The sequence below is a fragment of the Talpa occidentalis genome, unplaced genomic scaffold, assembly GCF_014898055.3.
Source record: "Talpa occidentalis isolate TD23 unplaced genomic scaffold, MPIMG_talOcc4v2.1 talOcc4.15, whole genome shotgun sequence".
NCBI classification, from domain to species: domain Eukaryota; kingdom Metazoa; phylum Chordata; class Mammalia; order Eulipotyphla; family Talpidae; genus Talpa; species Talpa occidentalis.
This window is the reverse complement of record NW_023601543.1, coordinates 53,679,415-53,697,083: the sequence shown is the minus strand read 5'-3', so window position 1 is coordinate 53,697,083 and position 17,669 is coordinate 53,679,415. Positions and strand designations below refer to the sequence as shown.

Here is a 17,669-nt window from a genome sequence, read left to right as displayed (position 1 = left end):
TCTAAACCATTCTTCGTCCTGCTTCTTAAGGTCCTGGGGATATCTGGGCTTCCTTGGTTATGATTTTATACAGCTGAGCATGCTTGAAAGTAATGAAACTATATTTCATGAACAAAAGTCTTGCTTCATAAAATCTCAGCTTTTCACTAATCTGTACTACCCTCCTCTAATTCTACTCCACCACACACCCACACATATCCAGTACCAGAGTACAGGTCAGAGGGACAACTTTAAAACAGCAAGCAATGAATTGAAAAAAATGGAAATCTTTTTGTACTGTCCACTTCCCTCACTGTCTGTCTTTGGTCCTGGGGGAGCTGATGGTCACACCTGGGAGAGAAGATCTGGTCTAGGAGGCAGAGAGGCATACCTCTGGTATGTCATATCCTGGGGAGCAAGTATCAGGGGCAGGTGGGCCTGGCTGGGCAGTGAGATATGAAGAGGTCTCAGATGAGAGAGAAGTTGGGGAGGAGGGTTGGCATGGAGGGAGATGGGACCAGAATGGAGAGAACAAGCTCTGGATGGCAGGCTGTAAAGCCAGGCAAATAATCTATGGGCTGAAAGGCCAGAATGCAGGTGTGAAGATGAGAGAGAGTAGCAGGTAGTGCTCCCAGAATTCCCAGTGCACATGGTACTGGTTTTGCTGTGCCATATCCACATAGCTATAGATGGTCTGTTACCTGTGTCACACAGTCTTATGTGAAACCAGTCACAAATGGGCCCTCTCAGTCACAGAGACATTATTTACACTGTTACACACAACTGTGGGGCCATACAAATTCAAATATCCAATTACATGCTATCACATTCCTAACAGTCTGATCATAGTTACAAAGACCCACAGTCACAATCTCACATATCCTCACAGTATCACATGCATTGGAAAACACGGTCACACACAGCCCCAGAAATACAGCCACACAATGGTAGGCCTGGTCACACACAGCCTCACACAACAATCACCCAGCCACTTACTACCAAATACCCACTTCCAAACTCACACAAGATCCATGGAGTCACAAAGATACACAGTGTCATTTACACTGTGTCTCACAGTTTCAGGGCCACAGAGTATAATACATACCATAATGTGGCATTGTAGGGTCACACAACTGTAAACAGTTCCCACGGTCTCAAAGACTATAGCCACACAGGGTCATTATCCATGTCAGACACAACCTCACACAATGAAAAAACAGCACAAAATCACACACCACCACATACCCAGAAACACAATCATAGGCACAGGGAATAATTTATTGTGCCGTACTTATTAGAAACAAGTCTGTGGTGTCCCTGAGTCTCATGGGCTCAGGCATACATACATGCACACCTGACACTTGCCTCCTGGTCTAAATAGTCATGGTATTACACATAGCCACTGTTGTAAAAACACAGTTACAAAGCACGTGGAGACACCCTATTATGTCACAAAGGCAGAATCACAGGGAATTTTAGGTCTTCCAATCCTAAAGGGAAGGAGTAGCCCAACTCACAGGGTTCTGGAAGCTTCCTAGGGTCCCTGACCCCACCCAGGCCACAGTTCAGCCAGGTAGGCCACAGGCTATGGTCATCTGCCAGCCCTAAGGGAACATGGTGTCCAGGCCCCAAGCTGAGCCCCCTCCCCCACCCTGTACCTTGCTTTGGGTATAGTCTCCTCACTTCCTTTCCCACCTGAGCAGACAGGGCCTTGGCAGAGAGGGAGGAACTGTTCCTCTCAACTCAGCTGGGCTGCTTACCCTGCCCAACTCAGGACATCCTGGCCTCATTCCGCCCTGCCCTCCCCCTGGGTGTGGGGTTGAGGAGGATGAATCACCTGGAAGGCTGCACACGTGGAGGCAGAGTTTGATAGACATATGACCAGAGAAAATGAGACAGAGAGTGTAGCTGGCAGGGTCAGAGATCCAGCAGGTAGAGCCAGGTACAGCCACCATGCAGAGCAACACACATAGGTGCTAGGGGCCTAGGTGCCCCCAGTCTGTTTCCTCAGGCCTGGAGGAGCCCATTTGGCAAGGTCTCCACAGCACAAAGCCAGGCAGTTCTCCCTGAGCAAATCCTCCCTACCAAGTCTGTACAGGGCATGATCCTAGCTGAGGCTTCTCCCCCTCTGCACTGCTGCTTGTTCTGGGGATAGAGTGACCAAACCACCCTCCATGGCCCTGCTATGGCCCACCCTCTGCTGCCTCCTCACCCACCTCACCTTGGAGCCCACAGATGGGCCTGCCTCTCCTTTTTGGTGCCTCCTTGCAGGTAGCCCTTCAGAATTGGATACTGAATGAAATTCAAGTATTCTGGACACCCTGGGTTCCCAGGTGAGAAGGGCAGAACTATTAGCATTTGTCAGCCCAAACGCCAATGAGATGAAGACAGAGAGAAGGGCAGTGACTTGCTCAAGGTCACACAGCAAGTCAATGGAAGTCTTTCAGGCAGACTGAAATCATTTCTTAACCCTTTTCAAGAGGAAGCTAGAGAAGAGGAGAATGGGGGAGGGGTAGGGTATGTCCTGTGTTAGCAAGTCATGAGCTTCAGTGTGGCTAGTGAGGGCAACATCCCCAAGCCTGCCACTAGAGAGATGAACAACATGGGTGCTGGCTCAGGAGCCAATGCCCGGCAAGGTCCCATTGAGGGAAGAAGGTTCAAGATCCTTCTGCCAACACTTCCCTGTCTCCTCCTATATTTTCCCTCAGTGGTTCCCTTGGCCCCAAGTCTTGCTCCCACCAGGTGGCAAGATGAACTCCTAGCTCAGGACATGTCACTTACCTGCATAAGAATCTTCCTTGACTCCCACTACCCATGGGAAAATAGGAACTTCTCAAACTTTATGGTCCTCACAACTTTGCTGAACTCTCTCTGTGGTTTCACTTGGCTTAGTTTAGTCCTCCAGATAATTCTGAGGCCTGCTCTAAGCCTGGCAGACTGCTGAGAGATGTGAAAATCCTATTGCTGCCCTATGGGCGCTCCCAGGAAACTCCTCTGCCACTCAGCTACAGCACCTTCCCACTGCCCTATTCCATCCCTACCAACTAGGTCGTGCATTGGTTTTCTCTAATATGGCTGATAAACCACAACATTCTGTTATACACTCAATATTCACACCCATATCTACATACTTGACAAGGTCCTCCACTAGCACTAGCCCTACCATGACTAGGTTTACCAGAGTTCCCAGTGCCCATTAGAGCAGAGGTCACAAACCCCTGCCCCGACCCCCATGCCTAGAAGTCATACCACCAAGCTTTGTAACACTGTGAAAATGTACTCAAAAACCTAGCATGGACCACAGAGAAGCTCATGTGTCCCAATGCAACATGCTCAGCACAAAGTACACAGCCACAACCACCACTGTCGCCTGAGTTTCTCTTGTCACCAATGGGAAGCACACCTGGGGGTAGGATGGGGGTGTGCACCTCACAGATCCTCAGCAGGTCCAAAGGCAATCTTGACCCTGGTCTTCAGGGAATACCTAATCTTAAAGACAAGAGACACTCATTCAGGAAAAGCTAAGTATGGCTCAGGAAATAAGGGGAGCTCAGCCTGTGGAGACTGGGGAAGTTTAGAGGAGGGAGAGGCCAGGGACAGGGTAGCCAGATAAAATAAAGATACTCAGTTAAATGTGAATATCAGATAAACAGTGAGTAATTTCTTAGTATATGTAATCTTCATGCATACTTATGCTTAATATTTATTATGCTGTACTAAAAAATTATTTGTTGTGTATCTTAAATTCAAATCTAACTGTAATTTTTTAGTTAAAGGTGGCTCTGAGCAAATGAGGCAGAAGCAGGCCTCAGGTAGCACCAGGCAGCCAGCACCTCACCAGACTTATTTGTTTAATCCTCAGGTAAGCTGTGGGCTCCACCCAATTTACCTGCAATGGGCACCTGAGTGCTTGAGAGTGACACTATTTTAGGAGTAATCCTGAATCTGGTCCTATTTATTAAAAAAACAATAATTTAAAACAGTTAATAATTTGTTCCAAAGAAGGGTGGCATGATCATACTGACCAAACTGCATGGGGTAAAGTGTTATGGCACCTTCCTTAGGAAGAGCTGGTTGAGAAGTCACACAGACCCCAGTTAAATGCTAGTACCTCCATTTACTAGCCGTGGGCAAAGATCTCCATCTAACTGAGTCTCAGTTTCCCTGTATGGAAAACTGAATAAGCACAATTCCCTGTTTTTGAGGAGTCCATGAGAAAATGAAGTGAATGAACATAGTGCCCCCTTCCCCAGAGCAATGTGAGTTAAACTAGAAAACCAACAGAATTGCACATTCAGAGAGACACAAAATGACATATGCAGATACAGAAACCCAGAAATTGCAGAGAGCAGGCTGTACCCCCACACAAAGCTATTGCCACACTAAAAAATGCAAGCAAACCCAGCCACAGATGGATACAGAACTTGGCCCTACTCTCCACAATAGCTCTGCAGTTCAGGGCAGGATTCCCACTAGAGACAGTATGGAGAGGGAAAGGAAAACGGTGCCTCATCCCCCGATTCAAATTCAATTCAAAATATATAACATCCAAGCTGCAAAATAAATGTTAAGAAAAAGAATAATTTTTAATTTCCTTATGATAATGTAATGTTATTGAAATAGCAAAATCAGTCCAAAAATTGTTTCTGGTTGCTGCATGCCCCTACTTGGCAAATGCTCTGAGCACATGCTTCTGAGTGTAGTGGCACGGCAGTTCTATCCTCCAGCTGAGTTTGAAGACAAGGATATCTCTGTTTGCCCAATTCCACTGGAACCAGACCCTGCTTCTTCTTTATCTTTCTGGGAATTTCAACTCCAAGCTTTCCCCCCTCCCTGACCAGCAGCACCACCTCGCCCTCCTCCCATCAGTATCCTCTGGCTACAGGTTCCAGAGTGAAGTTGGCCATTAACTCCCTGGTGATCTGGGAGTCACTTCACAGCTCTGGACCCCAATTTCCCATCTGCAACATAGGGAGAATGTGTTGTTGCACCTGCCTGTGAGGAACTGGTGAGATGTAGTACAAGCTAACCTTTGCATTCAGGTCCTGACCCCCACTGCACATTTCTCCCTACACCCCGGAAATCTCTGCTTCTCTAAGCTAAGAGGTAGGCTCCAGAGAAAGCTGGAATTACTGGGGGTGGGGTGAGGTGAGGAAAGGGAACAGAAGTGGAGAAGAAAGAATGGCAGACAAGAAAGTGCCTTTTGGGAAGTCAGCGCCATGGGAAAGGGGAGTTACTCAGCTTGAGGGAAAAAAGCTGGGGATAATGGCATAGCTGCCCCACCTCTTCTCACCTGCTCCTTGAATTTGAGGTCCAGCCCAATAGCCCTTCTCCAACTTTGAGGCCAGACTGCTTGGCTGACAGATGTTATCTTTGAAAGTTTAAATACAAAGTTCTGTTTAGTGTGAGAAGTGCAGAGGGAGCTACAAGGGAAGTCTGGGTAGCTCAAAGGTTTCTTCCTAACGTGGACTGGCATTCTGAATGTAAGGACTGTGCAGAAAAAAAATAGAAGCATCTCCTGCAGAGTGAAGGACCTTTTGAAAACAGGGAGCCATTTCGGCAAGTAAGAAGCTTCCTAAAGAATGTTCCCTGCGCCTGGTGGCACAAGGGGTTAAGACCCAATCTATGGGGTTATCCGCAGCCACTGCAGCATGAGTTCAATCTCCAGCCAGGAAGCTGCCCACATGGCGCAGCAGACCTCTCCTGACTCACCTGCTGCTCCCCTCAGGAGTGTATTTCAGTACAGCTGCCCGTTCTGCTCCCCACTCTGTCTCTGGTGAATCCTCTCACCCCCTGCATCTCTGGCCTATACCCCAGTTCTTGTATACATAAATAAATAAATCTTTTTTTAAAAAGAATGTTCCCTGGGCCTCCTGGTGGTGCAAGGGGTTGAGCACAGCACTGTGAAGTTATCCACAGCCTCTGCAACATGAGTTTGATCCCTGGCCAAGGAGCTACCCACATGGCGCAGCCAACCTCGTCTCACCCACTGCTCCCTTCAGCAGTGTATTTCAGTCAATCTGCCTATTATGTTTTCCACTCTGTCTCTGGTGAATCCTCGAGCCACTCTTCCCCATACCTCTATCCTGTGCCCCAATTCTTGTATGCATAAATAAATAAATCTTTAAAAAAACATGTTCCCTCCTGTATTATGCTAAGGAAAATAAGTCAGAAGGAAAAAGCAAATATTGGATGATTTCACCCATATGCAGAATAAAAATAAAATAAAGAAACAGACAAAACTAAATCAAAACAGGGCCTCCCTGGTGGCGCAAGGAGTTAAGACTCAGCACTATGAAGCTATCTGCAGCTACTGCAACATGACAAAGTTCAATTCCCAGCCAGGAAGGTGACCCACATGGCACAGCAGACCTCTCCTGTCTTGTCCGCTGCTCCCCTCAGCAGTGTATTTCAGTCAATCCACCTGTTCTGTTCCCCACTCTATCTCTGGTGAGTCCTCTCACCCCCTGCACCTCTGGCCTGTATCCCAGTTCTTGTATGCATAAATAAATAATTAAAAAAAAGCCTAAACCAAAACAAATGCTAGGAATATGACTGAAGAACTGAGGCTGCCAGAGAGGGCAGATGTGTTAAACAAAAGGCCTCCAGCAGGCCTGGAAGTGTCCAATAAACCAAGGGGACATACAACTAGGAGAGGGAAGGAAAGCGTGGAGCAGGCTTAATGGATTATGGTAAAGGGTCAGTGGTGTCTTGGTGGTGGGTGTGATGTGGTAACACATATCTGAAGAGGCATGAACCTATTCTGTTAAATTATATAGTGTTGTAAACCAAAGTCACCATAATAAAAACGAATACAAATTTAAAAAGTAGTAAATAAAACTGTAATATTTATACATATTTATATATATATGTATATGTAAACATTCCTTTAATTAAGGCTGAAAACATTATGCAGGCAACCTGTTATTGCCTGGTTTTCTATTTATTTAAATAGATTATATTTTCTAAATTTTTACACTTTAGTACATTAATATTTCTACATGATAGAGCTTTGCTGTTAATTGTTTGCTTTACCAATATTATTTTTCCCTTAAATGCTTTTTCTTGCATTTCTGGGTCTGCCCATCTACCTATATATGTGTGCATGTAAAATGTGAATACACACACACCATTTTCTTATCTATTGAAGTCCACAATAAAAAAAATGTTTCACTAAGTGTACCTTTTGTAAGAAGTGCATGTATTTCATAAAAAATAGAAAATAAAATTTATAGAATTGAAAAAAAAGTGTCCCTGCCTACAAAATGGAGAAACTTTCCGTAAAATGGAAGTCTCTTTGATAAAAAGAAGGCCCTTTCCGTAAAGGAAAGATGTTTCTACAAAATGGAGGAGTTTTCTTCTGAATGGAAGACATTCTGTAAAGTGAGGAGAGTTCTATAAAAACCCTTTTATAAAATGGATGACCTATCTGCAAATGAAGGACTTTTTGTCAAAACAGCAGACTCTTCTGTAAAATGGAAGAACTTTTTTTAATTTTTATTTTTTAAATTTTTTTAAAGATTTATTTATTTATAGAGCACTGGGTACAGTCAGAAGCACAGGAGGGTGAGAGAATTCACCAGAGCCAGAGCAGGGAACAGAACAACAGGCAGACTGACGAAATACGCTGCTGAAGGAAGCAGCGGGCATGGCAGGAGAGGTCTGTCGCGCCATGTGGGACCCTTGCCGGTCGCCAGGTATTGAACTGGCACTGCAGAGGCTGTGGGCAGCTTCGCAGCCCAGAGCTCAACCACTGCGCCACCAGGGGAGGCCCGAGCTTTTTTTTTTAATGTGTGACTCTTTCTATAAAGAGAAAGACATTTTTGTAAAGTGAGGACCTCCCTGTAAAATGGAAAACTATAAGGCAATAGAGAACGATGAGTAGGGTAAATTAGAGAGCACATACCTCACTAAAAGTAAAGATAGCAGCTCTTCTTCATGTAATTAATAGTCATCTTGCAGTAACAGGCCCTGTATTTTCAGATCTTCCAACATTTTGAGAGAATCAGAAATCCAAACTTATATGTGAAATTCTCTAGTTCTAAAAACAGTACATAGACCAAATGAAATTTGGGGATCAAGTTTAACGTGTGGGTCACCACTTAGCAAAAACCGAGTTACATAGTTCTTAAGGGCCTGAGGGCCCTTCCACCTCTGGTATTTACTCCCCACCCTATCTAAAATGCTCCTGTCCTTGGGTAACAGCTTTAGAGGTCCCCTCAGTAACCCTTTTGAAGGGACCAGTCTCCTCTGGGACTGAGCAGGCTCAGGGAACTGGCTCATGCAATGCTTATTAGGAGTTCCCTAAAAACTGGAATCTGCCTTTTGTTCTCTCTGGTCCAGTTCACGTTCTTCCCTGTACAGGATGTCTGGAGAAGAGAGAAGGATTGCAAGAAATTCCAGAATTCTCTGGAACTTAGGTGCTCACTTTTTAGTGGAGGACATAAGGTATGGGGATTCAACTGTGTGTCAAGTACCCACTTCAGGCCAGGCAATGTGATGATGCATTTCTTGTACATCATTCTCTACTAACCCTGTGTACTATTAGCTCCATTTTTCAGGCACAGAAACTAAGGCACAGAGAAATAAAATAACTTGCCTATGGACACACAGCTAGAGATGGTGGAGCTGGGACTGGATCCCAAGTAAGTCTGTCCAGAGTCACAGAGCACATCCTTAATCAATGTTTGTTGAGAAAGAAATCACATTTGGAAGGGGTAGAGGACAGGATTTTCCAAAGGAGATAGTTTTTGAATTCAGCTACCTAGGATGGGGTGTGTAATTTTAGATACAGTTGGGCTAGAGATGGTCCCCAGGCAAAGGAAGAAAAGTCAACAAAGTTGTGGATGCTAGTGTGGTGAGTTGAAGAGTGTGATTGAAAGACCTGGGTTTGCAAGAAGTTCCAGAACAGGAGGAAGGATCAGGAAAGACCAAGAGACAGGCAGGTACTTCCTTCCCACATCAACTACCACCATCAAGATACAGACCCATCATAGGGGGCATACAGATACAAACACACACACACACACACACACACACACACATAATCTATATACAGAGAGCCACACACTGAAACATTTAGAATACCCCAGGGCTTAGACAGAGCCAAGGGGACATACAATTAGGCATACAGGAAGATACAACATATATAGCCCCAAAGAGACACACACTCAAATATACATAAAGATACACAAAAACAAGAACATTGAGATACACACAAGACAGACCCATGGGGGAAAAGACAACCAGGCAGCAATAATATAGGCATGTATGCATGTGTATGTGTGTGTGCCCATGCACATACACATCACAGCCACATGGGAGTACAGGCAGCTCATTCCTTCTTCATCTGCTTGACTGCTCTGTGGGCCTGGTAACCTCTTCCCAGTGTCTTTGGACCTAAGACCAAAGAAGGATGAGGGTGGTAGCTCCACCCCTGGGAGGGGCTGGGGACTTCAGAGGACTAGAAGGGAAGGGAGTGGAGCTGCAGCTGGGAGCACTGGGGGCAGTAATTACCCGGTTCTGGGGCTGCCACGCTGGCTAGGATTTCCCTTCCTGGGAGGACAAAGCCACTAAGGGATGGTCTCTCTGACCCTTGCTGGGACCCCAGTGACCCGCAACACCCACTATCTCCCCTCCCCACCACCACAGGCCTGGTGGAAATTGGAGGTTGGTAACAGAAGAAATTATGAAGGAAAAAGACAGAGACTGGGACAAAGACAAGGAGGGAGAAGGCAGGAAAACTACAGAGACTCAGAAGAAAAGACAGCTAGAGAGAGAGACAGAAAGGGGTGGAGGGCAAGTCAGAAGCATGAGATGGAGAGTGTGAGGGATGCAGGCCCAGAGAGGCAAAGAGGCAGGGACAAGTGCAAGTCAGGGCCAACTGTTGAACATGGCTATAGTGTGCCCTGCAAGTGCTATGGACATTATTTGTGGCATTTAATCTGTACCACTCTGGGAGGTGGGACCATTAACCCCATCTTACAGATGAGAAAATTGAGGCTCAGATTGGTGAGGTGTCTTGCTCAAGGTCCCGTAAAGCTGGCAGAGTTGGGGTGGGGTGGGGGGGGGGGAACTCCCACTGCTGCCTGACCCTGTCAGAGACACAGGACCCAGAGATCCCTGAAGGAATTCTCTGGAGACACAAGCAGTCAGTGAGACCCGGAGATTCCAGCCCCTAAGAGATACAACACAAAGTGAAAGAGACCCACAACTTCTCATTCCCCTTATGTGGGGTGGGTGGGGGAGGGGCCATGTCTACACCTGGAATGCATTATGCAGGGAGGCCTAGCCTAGGGGAACAAGGAAGAAGCTGGAGTGGGAGCAGGGAAGGTGAAGGCAAAAGACAGCAGTACAGGCGGCCTTTGCCTGGGCCTGCCAGGTGGAAGGATTTCTATGCCAGTTACAGCTCCTTCCAGCCCTGCCAATTCTGCCTTCCCCTCTTTCTACAGGTGCCTTCCCTATGTGACCTAATACCTTCCCTTCAGGAACCACAGGGAAGTGCCATGGAGAGCTAAATGAAAGGCCTCCAGCAGGTCTGAAAGAGCTTTTCCTTCCCTCCTGGGCCTCAATCACACACCTGTGCCCCTCACCTTTCTGCCTTCAGGTCCCACTTCGGGATCCAACCAATGCTTATTGGATACTACCACCTAGATGCCCAGTCTTCAGGCTCCTCTAATTCAGTGCATCCTAAACCATAACTATACCTCAGCCTCTAGTCAGATCCTTCTGCCTTCTCCATCTCAGCAATAACACCTCTATCAGTTCCCCAGTTTCTCCATGACTCATCCCTCTCCCTCCAGCCAGACCCCAAATACTCACATCCAGCCAGACCCCAAATACTTGCAGACTTGACTTCTTAGTAGCTATAGCATCCATATCCTCCCACTCCATCCCCAATACGTGCACTCCAGTCTCTGAACTGATTTTTCTTCCATGCTAGGGCCCTCTACAGGCACTCTTCAAGACCCAATCAGTATTTGGAAAACACAGTCCCCTTCAATTCCTATAGCCCCATGAAAGGCTCCCCTTGCCTTGGGCTGAACTGTAAACTCCTGAGCAGGGAACAAGTAGGCCCACTTCTCTGCCCCCATCCTCCAGCCACAATGGCCTCTTGTTTGTTCCTAGAAAGTGCTCCCTTCTGCCTAGGGCTTTGGCACATGTCCTTCTGGTAGCAAGAATGGCTTTTACATTCCCCCTTACCTCTGGGCTCCTATTTATCCTTCAGGTCCCAACTCAAGTGTCTTTTTTTCCCTGTCTGCCCCTTCATCATATGTGCCTATAGCATTTACCCTTGGAGTTATGTCTTCCCTGCTAGAAAGAAGCTACATTAAGACCAGGATTGTGCCTGCCCCACTGCTTATCCAGCACCTCACTGAGGGACAAGCACATGTAGATACTTATTAAACATTTTCTAAATAAATAAATGCTCCCCCTCTTTCGCTTTACCTTATCTGCTTACCAAGTTATTTATTGTCACCCTTGGAAGCCAGACAAATGCAATGACCAGGTCCTTGATATTACAAATGGAGAAACTAAGTCCCTATGAAGGGAAGGACAACCTGGGGGCACAGTGAATCAAAGTCAGAGCCAGGAGTGCTGAGGCCCCTTAGCCTGCTGTAGTCTTGTATATAGCCCTGTACGTGTCTGAAACACCTCTTGGAAGTGTGATTTTCTAGGGCCGAGGACCTGGGTATTGGAGCCAGAAGAGACTGGGCTCACTGCTCCAAGGATATCTGCTCTCTTTGGATGAAGGTACTTTACATGGGTGGCCAATGGGAGGCTATACTGCCTGCCCTCATTCTAGACAGGTCCTAGCTCCACCCAGCCAGTGTTTGGCCAGCTCCACATCTGCCTATGGCATTTAACTAACTGGTCCCCAGAAAGCTATCATTTGTGCCTATCTGAGGTAGTTAGCTGCCACTCATGTTTGAGGAAGCAGGTAAACACAACTGGGCCCCCCTTCAGAGATGGGTGCACTGAAAAGGCTGAGGAATGGGTGTGTCAACCATCTGTAACTTGGAAACTTCAATTCTTTTAGTCCTGTCTGGGAAAATCCTTTTCTACCCAGGGTCTTTACATTTGGTTGTGGTTGTGCGGAAGGCCCCACCTGACTCCTTTCCAATACATTGCCCTGGAATCCAAACTGCTGCTCTCCAAACATCCCAGCAGAGTCTACCACTCCTTCTTGTCATGAACCCCCTCCTCTCCTTTCTGTAAGCAACCTCTTTCTCTGTGTCCTCTCAGATGCCATAAACAGGGAAAACATCAGGGAGCTATAGGAACTTAATTGACCAATGTTTGATTTGCTTTTCAGTAGTACTCCCTCAGTTCTTTGCAATAGCCTCTGACCTGGATATATAAGAAGTGGATCTCAGCTTTATGCAAATGTGTTAAAAACTGTTTTCTCCTCTACCCTGAAAAGGTATTCCTAAGACAAAATTTGGGCAGGTAATGCATGATCCACCTGAACATGACTCTGCTGACCTTATTGTCTGTGTCTTCAAAGATGGGCCTGGCCACCAGAACCATGCGCTGTCCCCATGGCTGCTGTGTGGTCCATGGTATGCATTAGAGGTGAGAACTCTTTAATATCTCTAGCCCAGATCTCTCTTCTGAACGTTCCAATTCTATGTCCAGATGTCTGCTAGCCACCTCCACCTGGATGTCCTCCCAGGTCCCTCAAAGTCAACACATCTCATGCACAAGTCACCATTTTTCCCCAAAGCTACTCCTTCTCTTACATGTAGAGGGCCTGACCAGCATGCACCAGGTCACTGTAGTTGCTTTTGGAAAACCCAGACTCATCCTGGGATTTTCCCTATTCTTGGCTTCTACATTCAAGGCCTGTCCATAGTAGAACCTAGATATCTCTCAGATCTTACCCTTCCTGCTACTTCTCTAACCCAATCCAGTCACCTCTTGCTGGGATGACTGCAACTCCCCACCTGCCTGTCTCTCTGCTTATGATCTTGTGCACATGCAGCTATGAGGATCTCTCAAACACCCACATCAGAGCACACTGCTCCTCTGCTTATTAAACCCTTCAATGGCTCCCCTGTACCCTCAGGATAAAGTCCCTTTACCAGCCTTATCTTTATATTTCTCCCAATATCAGCCCCAGTCCCTGGGATGTCCCATGTCTCAGTGCTTTTGCTCTTACCAGTGCTTTTGCTCCCACCAAATGCCCTCCATGTCCCTCCTAGCTCTACAAACCTTGCTGACACCTACCTAGAGCCCTTTCCTTCTTCCTTTGGGCTCCCTGCTCATACCAGGGTTTCCTCTGCCTAGAGTCCTAGAACTGCAACTGCCTCCTACTTGAAATGCCAAATGGCAGTCATTCATGAGTATTGGGCGTGGAGGTTAAACCAAGGCAGCCAGTATTTGTATGTATATGGGTGAGGGGTTGGTTCACTCCTTTTAGTTTAGAGCCCACACCTCCCTTTGAGGTTGGGAGTAAGGAAGGGATGCCCACAGAGGGCTTTGGGGAGAGGCCTCACAGGGGATCTTGCTGCATTCTCCTGGCCCTAATGATGCTGATTCACTGTAGGACCATGGTTAAACTGCCTCTACTGCCCCAACTGGAAAATGGGCTTGACCAGTGGTTCTCACTCTAGGCTGCTGTTAGAATCCCTGGGGAGCTTAGAAAATAGATTCCTAGTTAGAACGTTCTAATGCCAAGATTCTGGAGCTCTGAAGTGGAGTCAAATGCATTTATTTTTTCAAAGTCAACATGGATTCTACTATTTACCCAGTTTGGGCAACCCAGAACCAGATGATGTCTAGGGACCTTTCCAGCTCCAATTCTAACTCTTAGGGTCTCAGAAGATACCCCAAGCTCCAAATCAGAAGAAGTCAACTCCTCTTGCTACCTCCTTGATTGACTCAGTCCTTCTACTACCCACAAAAAGATTCTAACATCAGGTGTAACTCTTGATTGAGCTAGGTCAGGTCCCAAGCTACCAAGCATCTGGAAGGATATTCTAGGCTTTGACCCTATAGGTTCTCCCCAAATCTCTGTGAGCAAACCTATACCTACAACTTCTTTCTGACTTTCTCAAAGCCTTTTCTGGCATTTTGCTGTGTTATCTCAGTGACCCAAGGAGGCCTTAGGTTTTATCCACCTAGGAAATGAGCATAAAAACAAATGTTCCTGGGCCTCCCTGGTGGCACAAGGGGTTAAGACACAACCTATGAAGGTATCCACAGCCACTGCAGCATGAGTTCAATCTCTGGCCAGGGAGCTACCCACATGGCGCAGCAGACCTCTCCTGACTCGCCTGCTGCTCCCTTCAGCAGTGTATTTTAGTCAATCTGCCTGTTCTGTACCCCATTCTGTCTCTGGTGAATCCTCTCACCCCCAAACCTCTGGCCTGCACCCCAGCTCTTGTATGCATAAATAAATAAATCTTTAAAAAAAAAATGCACCTCCCTCTACCAGATAGGGCAACTAAAAGAGAAAGCACTCTGAAGCACCTGAAGATCCTTTACATGCATAAGATATAATTCTTTTAAAAAGATCTCCCATCATGGGTCACTGGGTCATAAGGATAGTGATTCAATAAGGCCTCAAGTGGTCTGAAGAAGAAAGCTGGCAAGCACACAAAATCTTAACATGTGGATTACAATGTTTCAAACCTTTATTGAAGCAAAGGTCTCTCTTTTATGCTGGGGCACATGGGCAAGCACAACACAGTGCACACGGTCGCACACACACACACCCCCTACAACCACCAACTCTGCCCTTTTGAGTCAATTATAGGCAAGTCCTGTGGAGAGACAAACAAGTCACTCCTGCCTACCCTTGGGCTGGCTGGGCAGTGGGGGAGACAGGCCTCTCACTTCCCATGCTGCTGTGAATCACATGGCCCAGCACCACCTTGCCAGAACCTGAGTAAGTCCTCCACTTTCTCTTCAGAAGGTTTTCTCTTACTATTAAAAAAAATCTGGGCCTCTGTGGTGGTGCAAGGGGTTAAACACCGTACTATGAAGCAATCCACAGCCTGTTCTGTTCCCCACTCTGTCTCTGGTGAATCCTCTCACCCCCCGCATCGCAGGCCTGTACCCCAGCTCTTGTATGTATAAATAAATAAATCTTAAAAAAAAAATCTGTAAGATTTGCAACCAGTATCCCTAGATGAGGAAATTGAGGCTCAGAGAAAGGAAGTCACTAACCCAAGGTCACACAGTGAGTCAGTTAGGAGTGGCTGGATGGGAGGCCAGGTACTTCCCTAACACTCTTCTTATTCCTAATTCTCATCTTGGAAAAATAAAAAAGACACACCTATTACAGAGGAATGAACCTCAATGGAGAAAGGATCCTAACAACTTTTTGGGGAGGAGGAGTGAGGTTCAAAAAGGGTATTGTGATTTGTAATTTGCAAGTATTGGTGGAGTGGAACAGCAACTAAGAATTGTCATCAATCAGAGGTCAGAGACCAGGGGTCTAAATGCTACCCAGCTGCTGTTTCCTAGACAAAGAATATTTGGAGGGCAGGGGTATTCAGCTGTCCTTACTTTAAATAATAGTTACTGAGGGCCTACTATGTGCTCCCTTAGTATCTGTCCAGGTGTTTGTTCAATAAGGATTTATTGAGCACCTACTGTGGGCCACACATGACGCTAGTCATTGGGGATACAACAGTGAGCAAAACAGATACAATCCCTTTGCCCTCACAGAGTTCACATTCCACTGGAGGAAGGTAGGCAGTAAACAAAGAGACACATACAATAAGATACTGCAGACTGTACTAAGTGCTAGGATGGAAGCGCACTGACAACTATAATTGGGACTCTAAAGCAGCCCTATGGAAAGTGGTCAGAGAGGTCTCTTGGAGGAGGGGATATCTGCGCTGAGACTTGAAAGATGAGAAACAAATAGGATAGAGAGCAGGAAGAGCTGCCAGGTGGAGGGAGAAGCAAAAGCAAAGGCCCTGAGGTGGAAGTGCTTGTGGCATGTTTTGGAACTGGAGAGAAGACACTACAGTAAAGTGGGTGAGTAGCTTGCTCCATACTGTCTGCCAATGGGAGTTTGGAAAGGCAGCAGGAGCAACACGGAGGGCAGGATATTAAAGGCCTGTTGTCAGCTGGATAGCTGTAGCCCACAGAGAGGGAACAGCACCCTTGAAAATACTTAGTTTCCATGACTAACCCAAGGTCACAGCAGCAGCAAGGGGCAAACTTGCCTTTGATATATGTGTGGATACTGATAGTTGGTGTTGGGCCATAGTTCCAAAGACCTGTGGAGCCTGGGATGTGAGCCCTGCGGGTCTGCAGAGTTTCAATAGCTCCTTAAGTATTACCCACTGGAAGGCAAGAGCTAATGTACACTGCTCTTCCTTGTGGCTCCTGGACTCAAGTCCCCATGGAGATGTCCCCAGATGAGGAAGGCTCTGTTAGATTCCTCACTAAGATTTGTACAGCACAAAGGTCTCTCCAGGCAGAGGTCTGTGGCCCCAACCTGATTTAGAGGTGCTCCACCTCTGCAAATTCAAGTTCAAGCATCTGATTTCTCCTCACAACCTTGCAGTCCTGAACTCTCCAGCTCTGCTTCAAATGAATTCTCCCCCCATCTCCTGACCTTTCTTCTGTCTCCCTACCTACCAGTCAGACCCCCAAGGCCAACTTCTTCATGTTCCTCTCTCATCACCTTTTATTCCCTCCTTCCCTTGTCCTCCCACCACACATATCTGGCAAAACCCCAACCTTGGATCAATCTACCATCCTTCTCCCCCACCCCCTTACTCCAGAGCTGTTGAACAGCACAGGAGAAAATCACATAAACAGAAGGCTTGGCATTACTTTCATGGTCTCCAACCTCAGTTTGGGAAAACAGAAAGACCACAGACTTTGGACTCAAATAGATCTGGTTTTGAATCCTGGCTCCACACTAGCTGTGTGACCTTGGAGAAGTTACTTGTCTGAGCCTCAGTTTCCTACCTCACAAAATGGGGCTGATGATACCTACTTCACAGGAGACTCCTGAAGATAAAATGACCCAAGAAAAGCAACCACCCTAGTGTCTGGCACAATATAGGCACTTTGGCAAGTAGGAGACTCCTTTTCTTCTGTTCCCCCAACCAAACCCCCTACAATTCTGCCCCTTTTCATGGCGTGCTCCGTCTCCCATTAGTCTCAGCAGACAGAAGAGAAGGGGGGTCAGAAGGAGTACAGGGGACACACAGAGGATAGAGGGACAGAGGTTAAAAGAAGTGGACAGAAAACTGAATGAAGAACTAGGGAAGGAGGTGGGGGTTGAGCAGACCTGAGGGCCTGGGTGAGCGGCCTGGCCCCGAGATGAGGTTTAGAGGGTCAGAGAACAAGAATCTGCTCCCAGGCCCAGGCCCTTGGCCCGGGCTCGCGTGCTCTCTCTCGATCACTCACCAAGCCGGGGCTGCGAGCCCTCCAGGTGGTAGGAGAAGCGCAGGGCCCGGTGGTGCTGTGGACTGGGGCCGCAGGGCAAGACCCGGGGGCCTGGAGCAGCGCCAGCACTGGCGTCCGAGGGTCCAACAAACTGGGAATCCAGGGGCCCGCCGAGAGCCGAGCCTGAGCCCCTCGGCACCGGCAGTCCGGGCTCCGAGGCTCCAGGGTCCGAGACGGCAGAGGCCGGTGGAAGAGAGCCAGGGAGGGTCGCAGCCGTGTGTTCGGGCTCCGAAGGCCCGACGCCCCCCAGGCGCGCGGTGGCCCTGCAT

General features: G+C 47.3%; 1 protein-coding gene across 1 annotated transcript in view; it reads right to left on the bottom strand.

Moving 5' to 3' along the window:
* FGD1 (FYVE, RhoGEF and PH domain containing 1) overlaps nt 1-17,669 on the bottom strand; it is a 41,255-nt gene extending 23,586 nt beyond the window's left edge. The window contains 2 exon segments of the mRNA XM_037512347.2: nt 17,362-17,647; nt 17,649-17,669. Coding sequence (XP_037368244.1) covers nt 17,362-17,647; nt 17,649-17,669 — 307 coding nt within the window.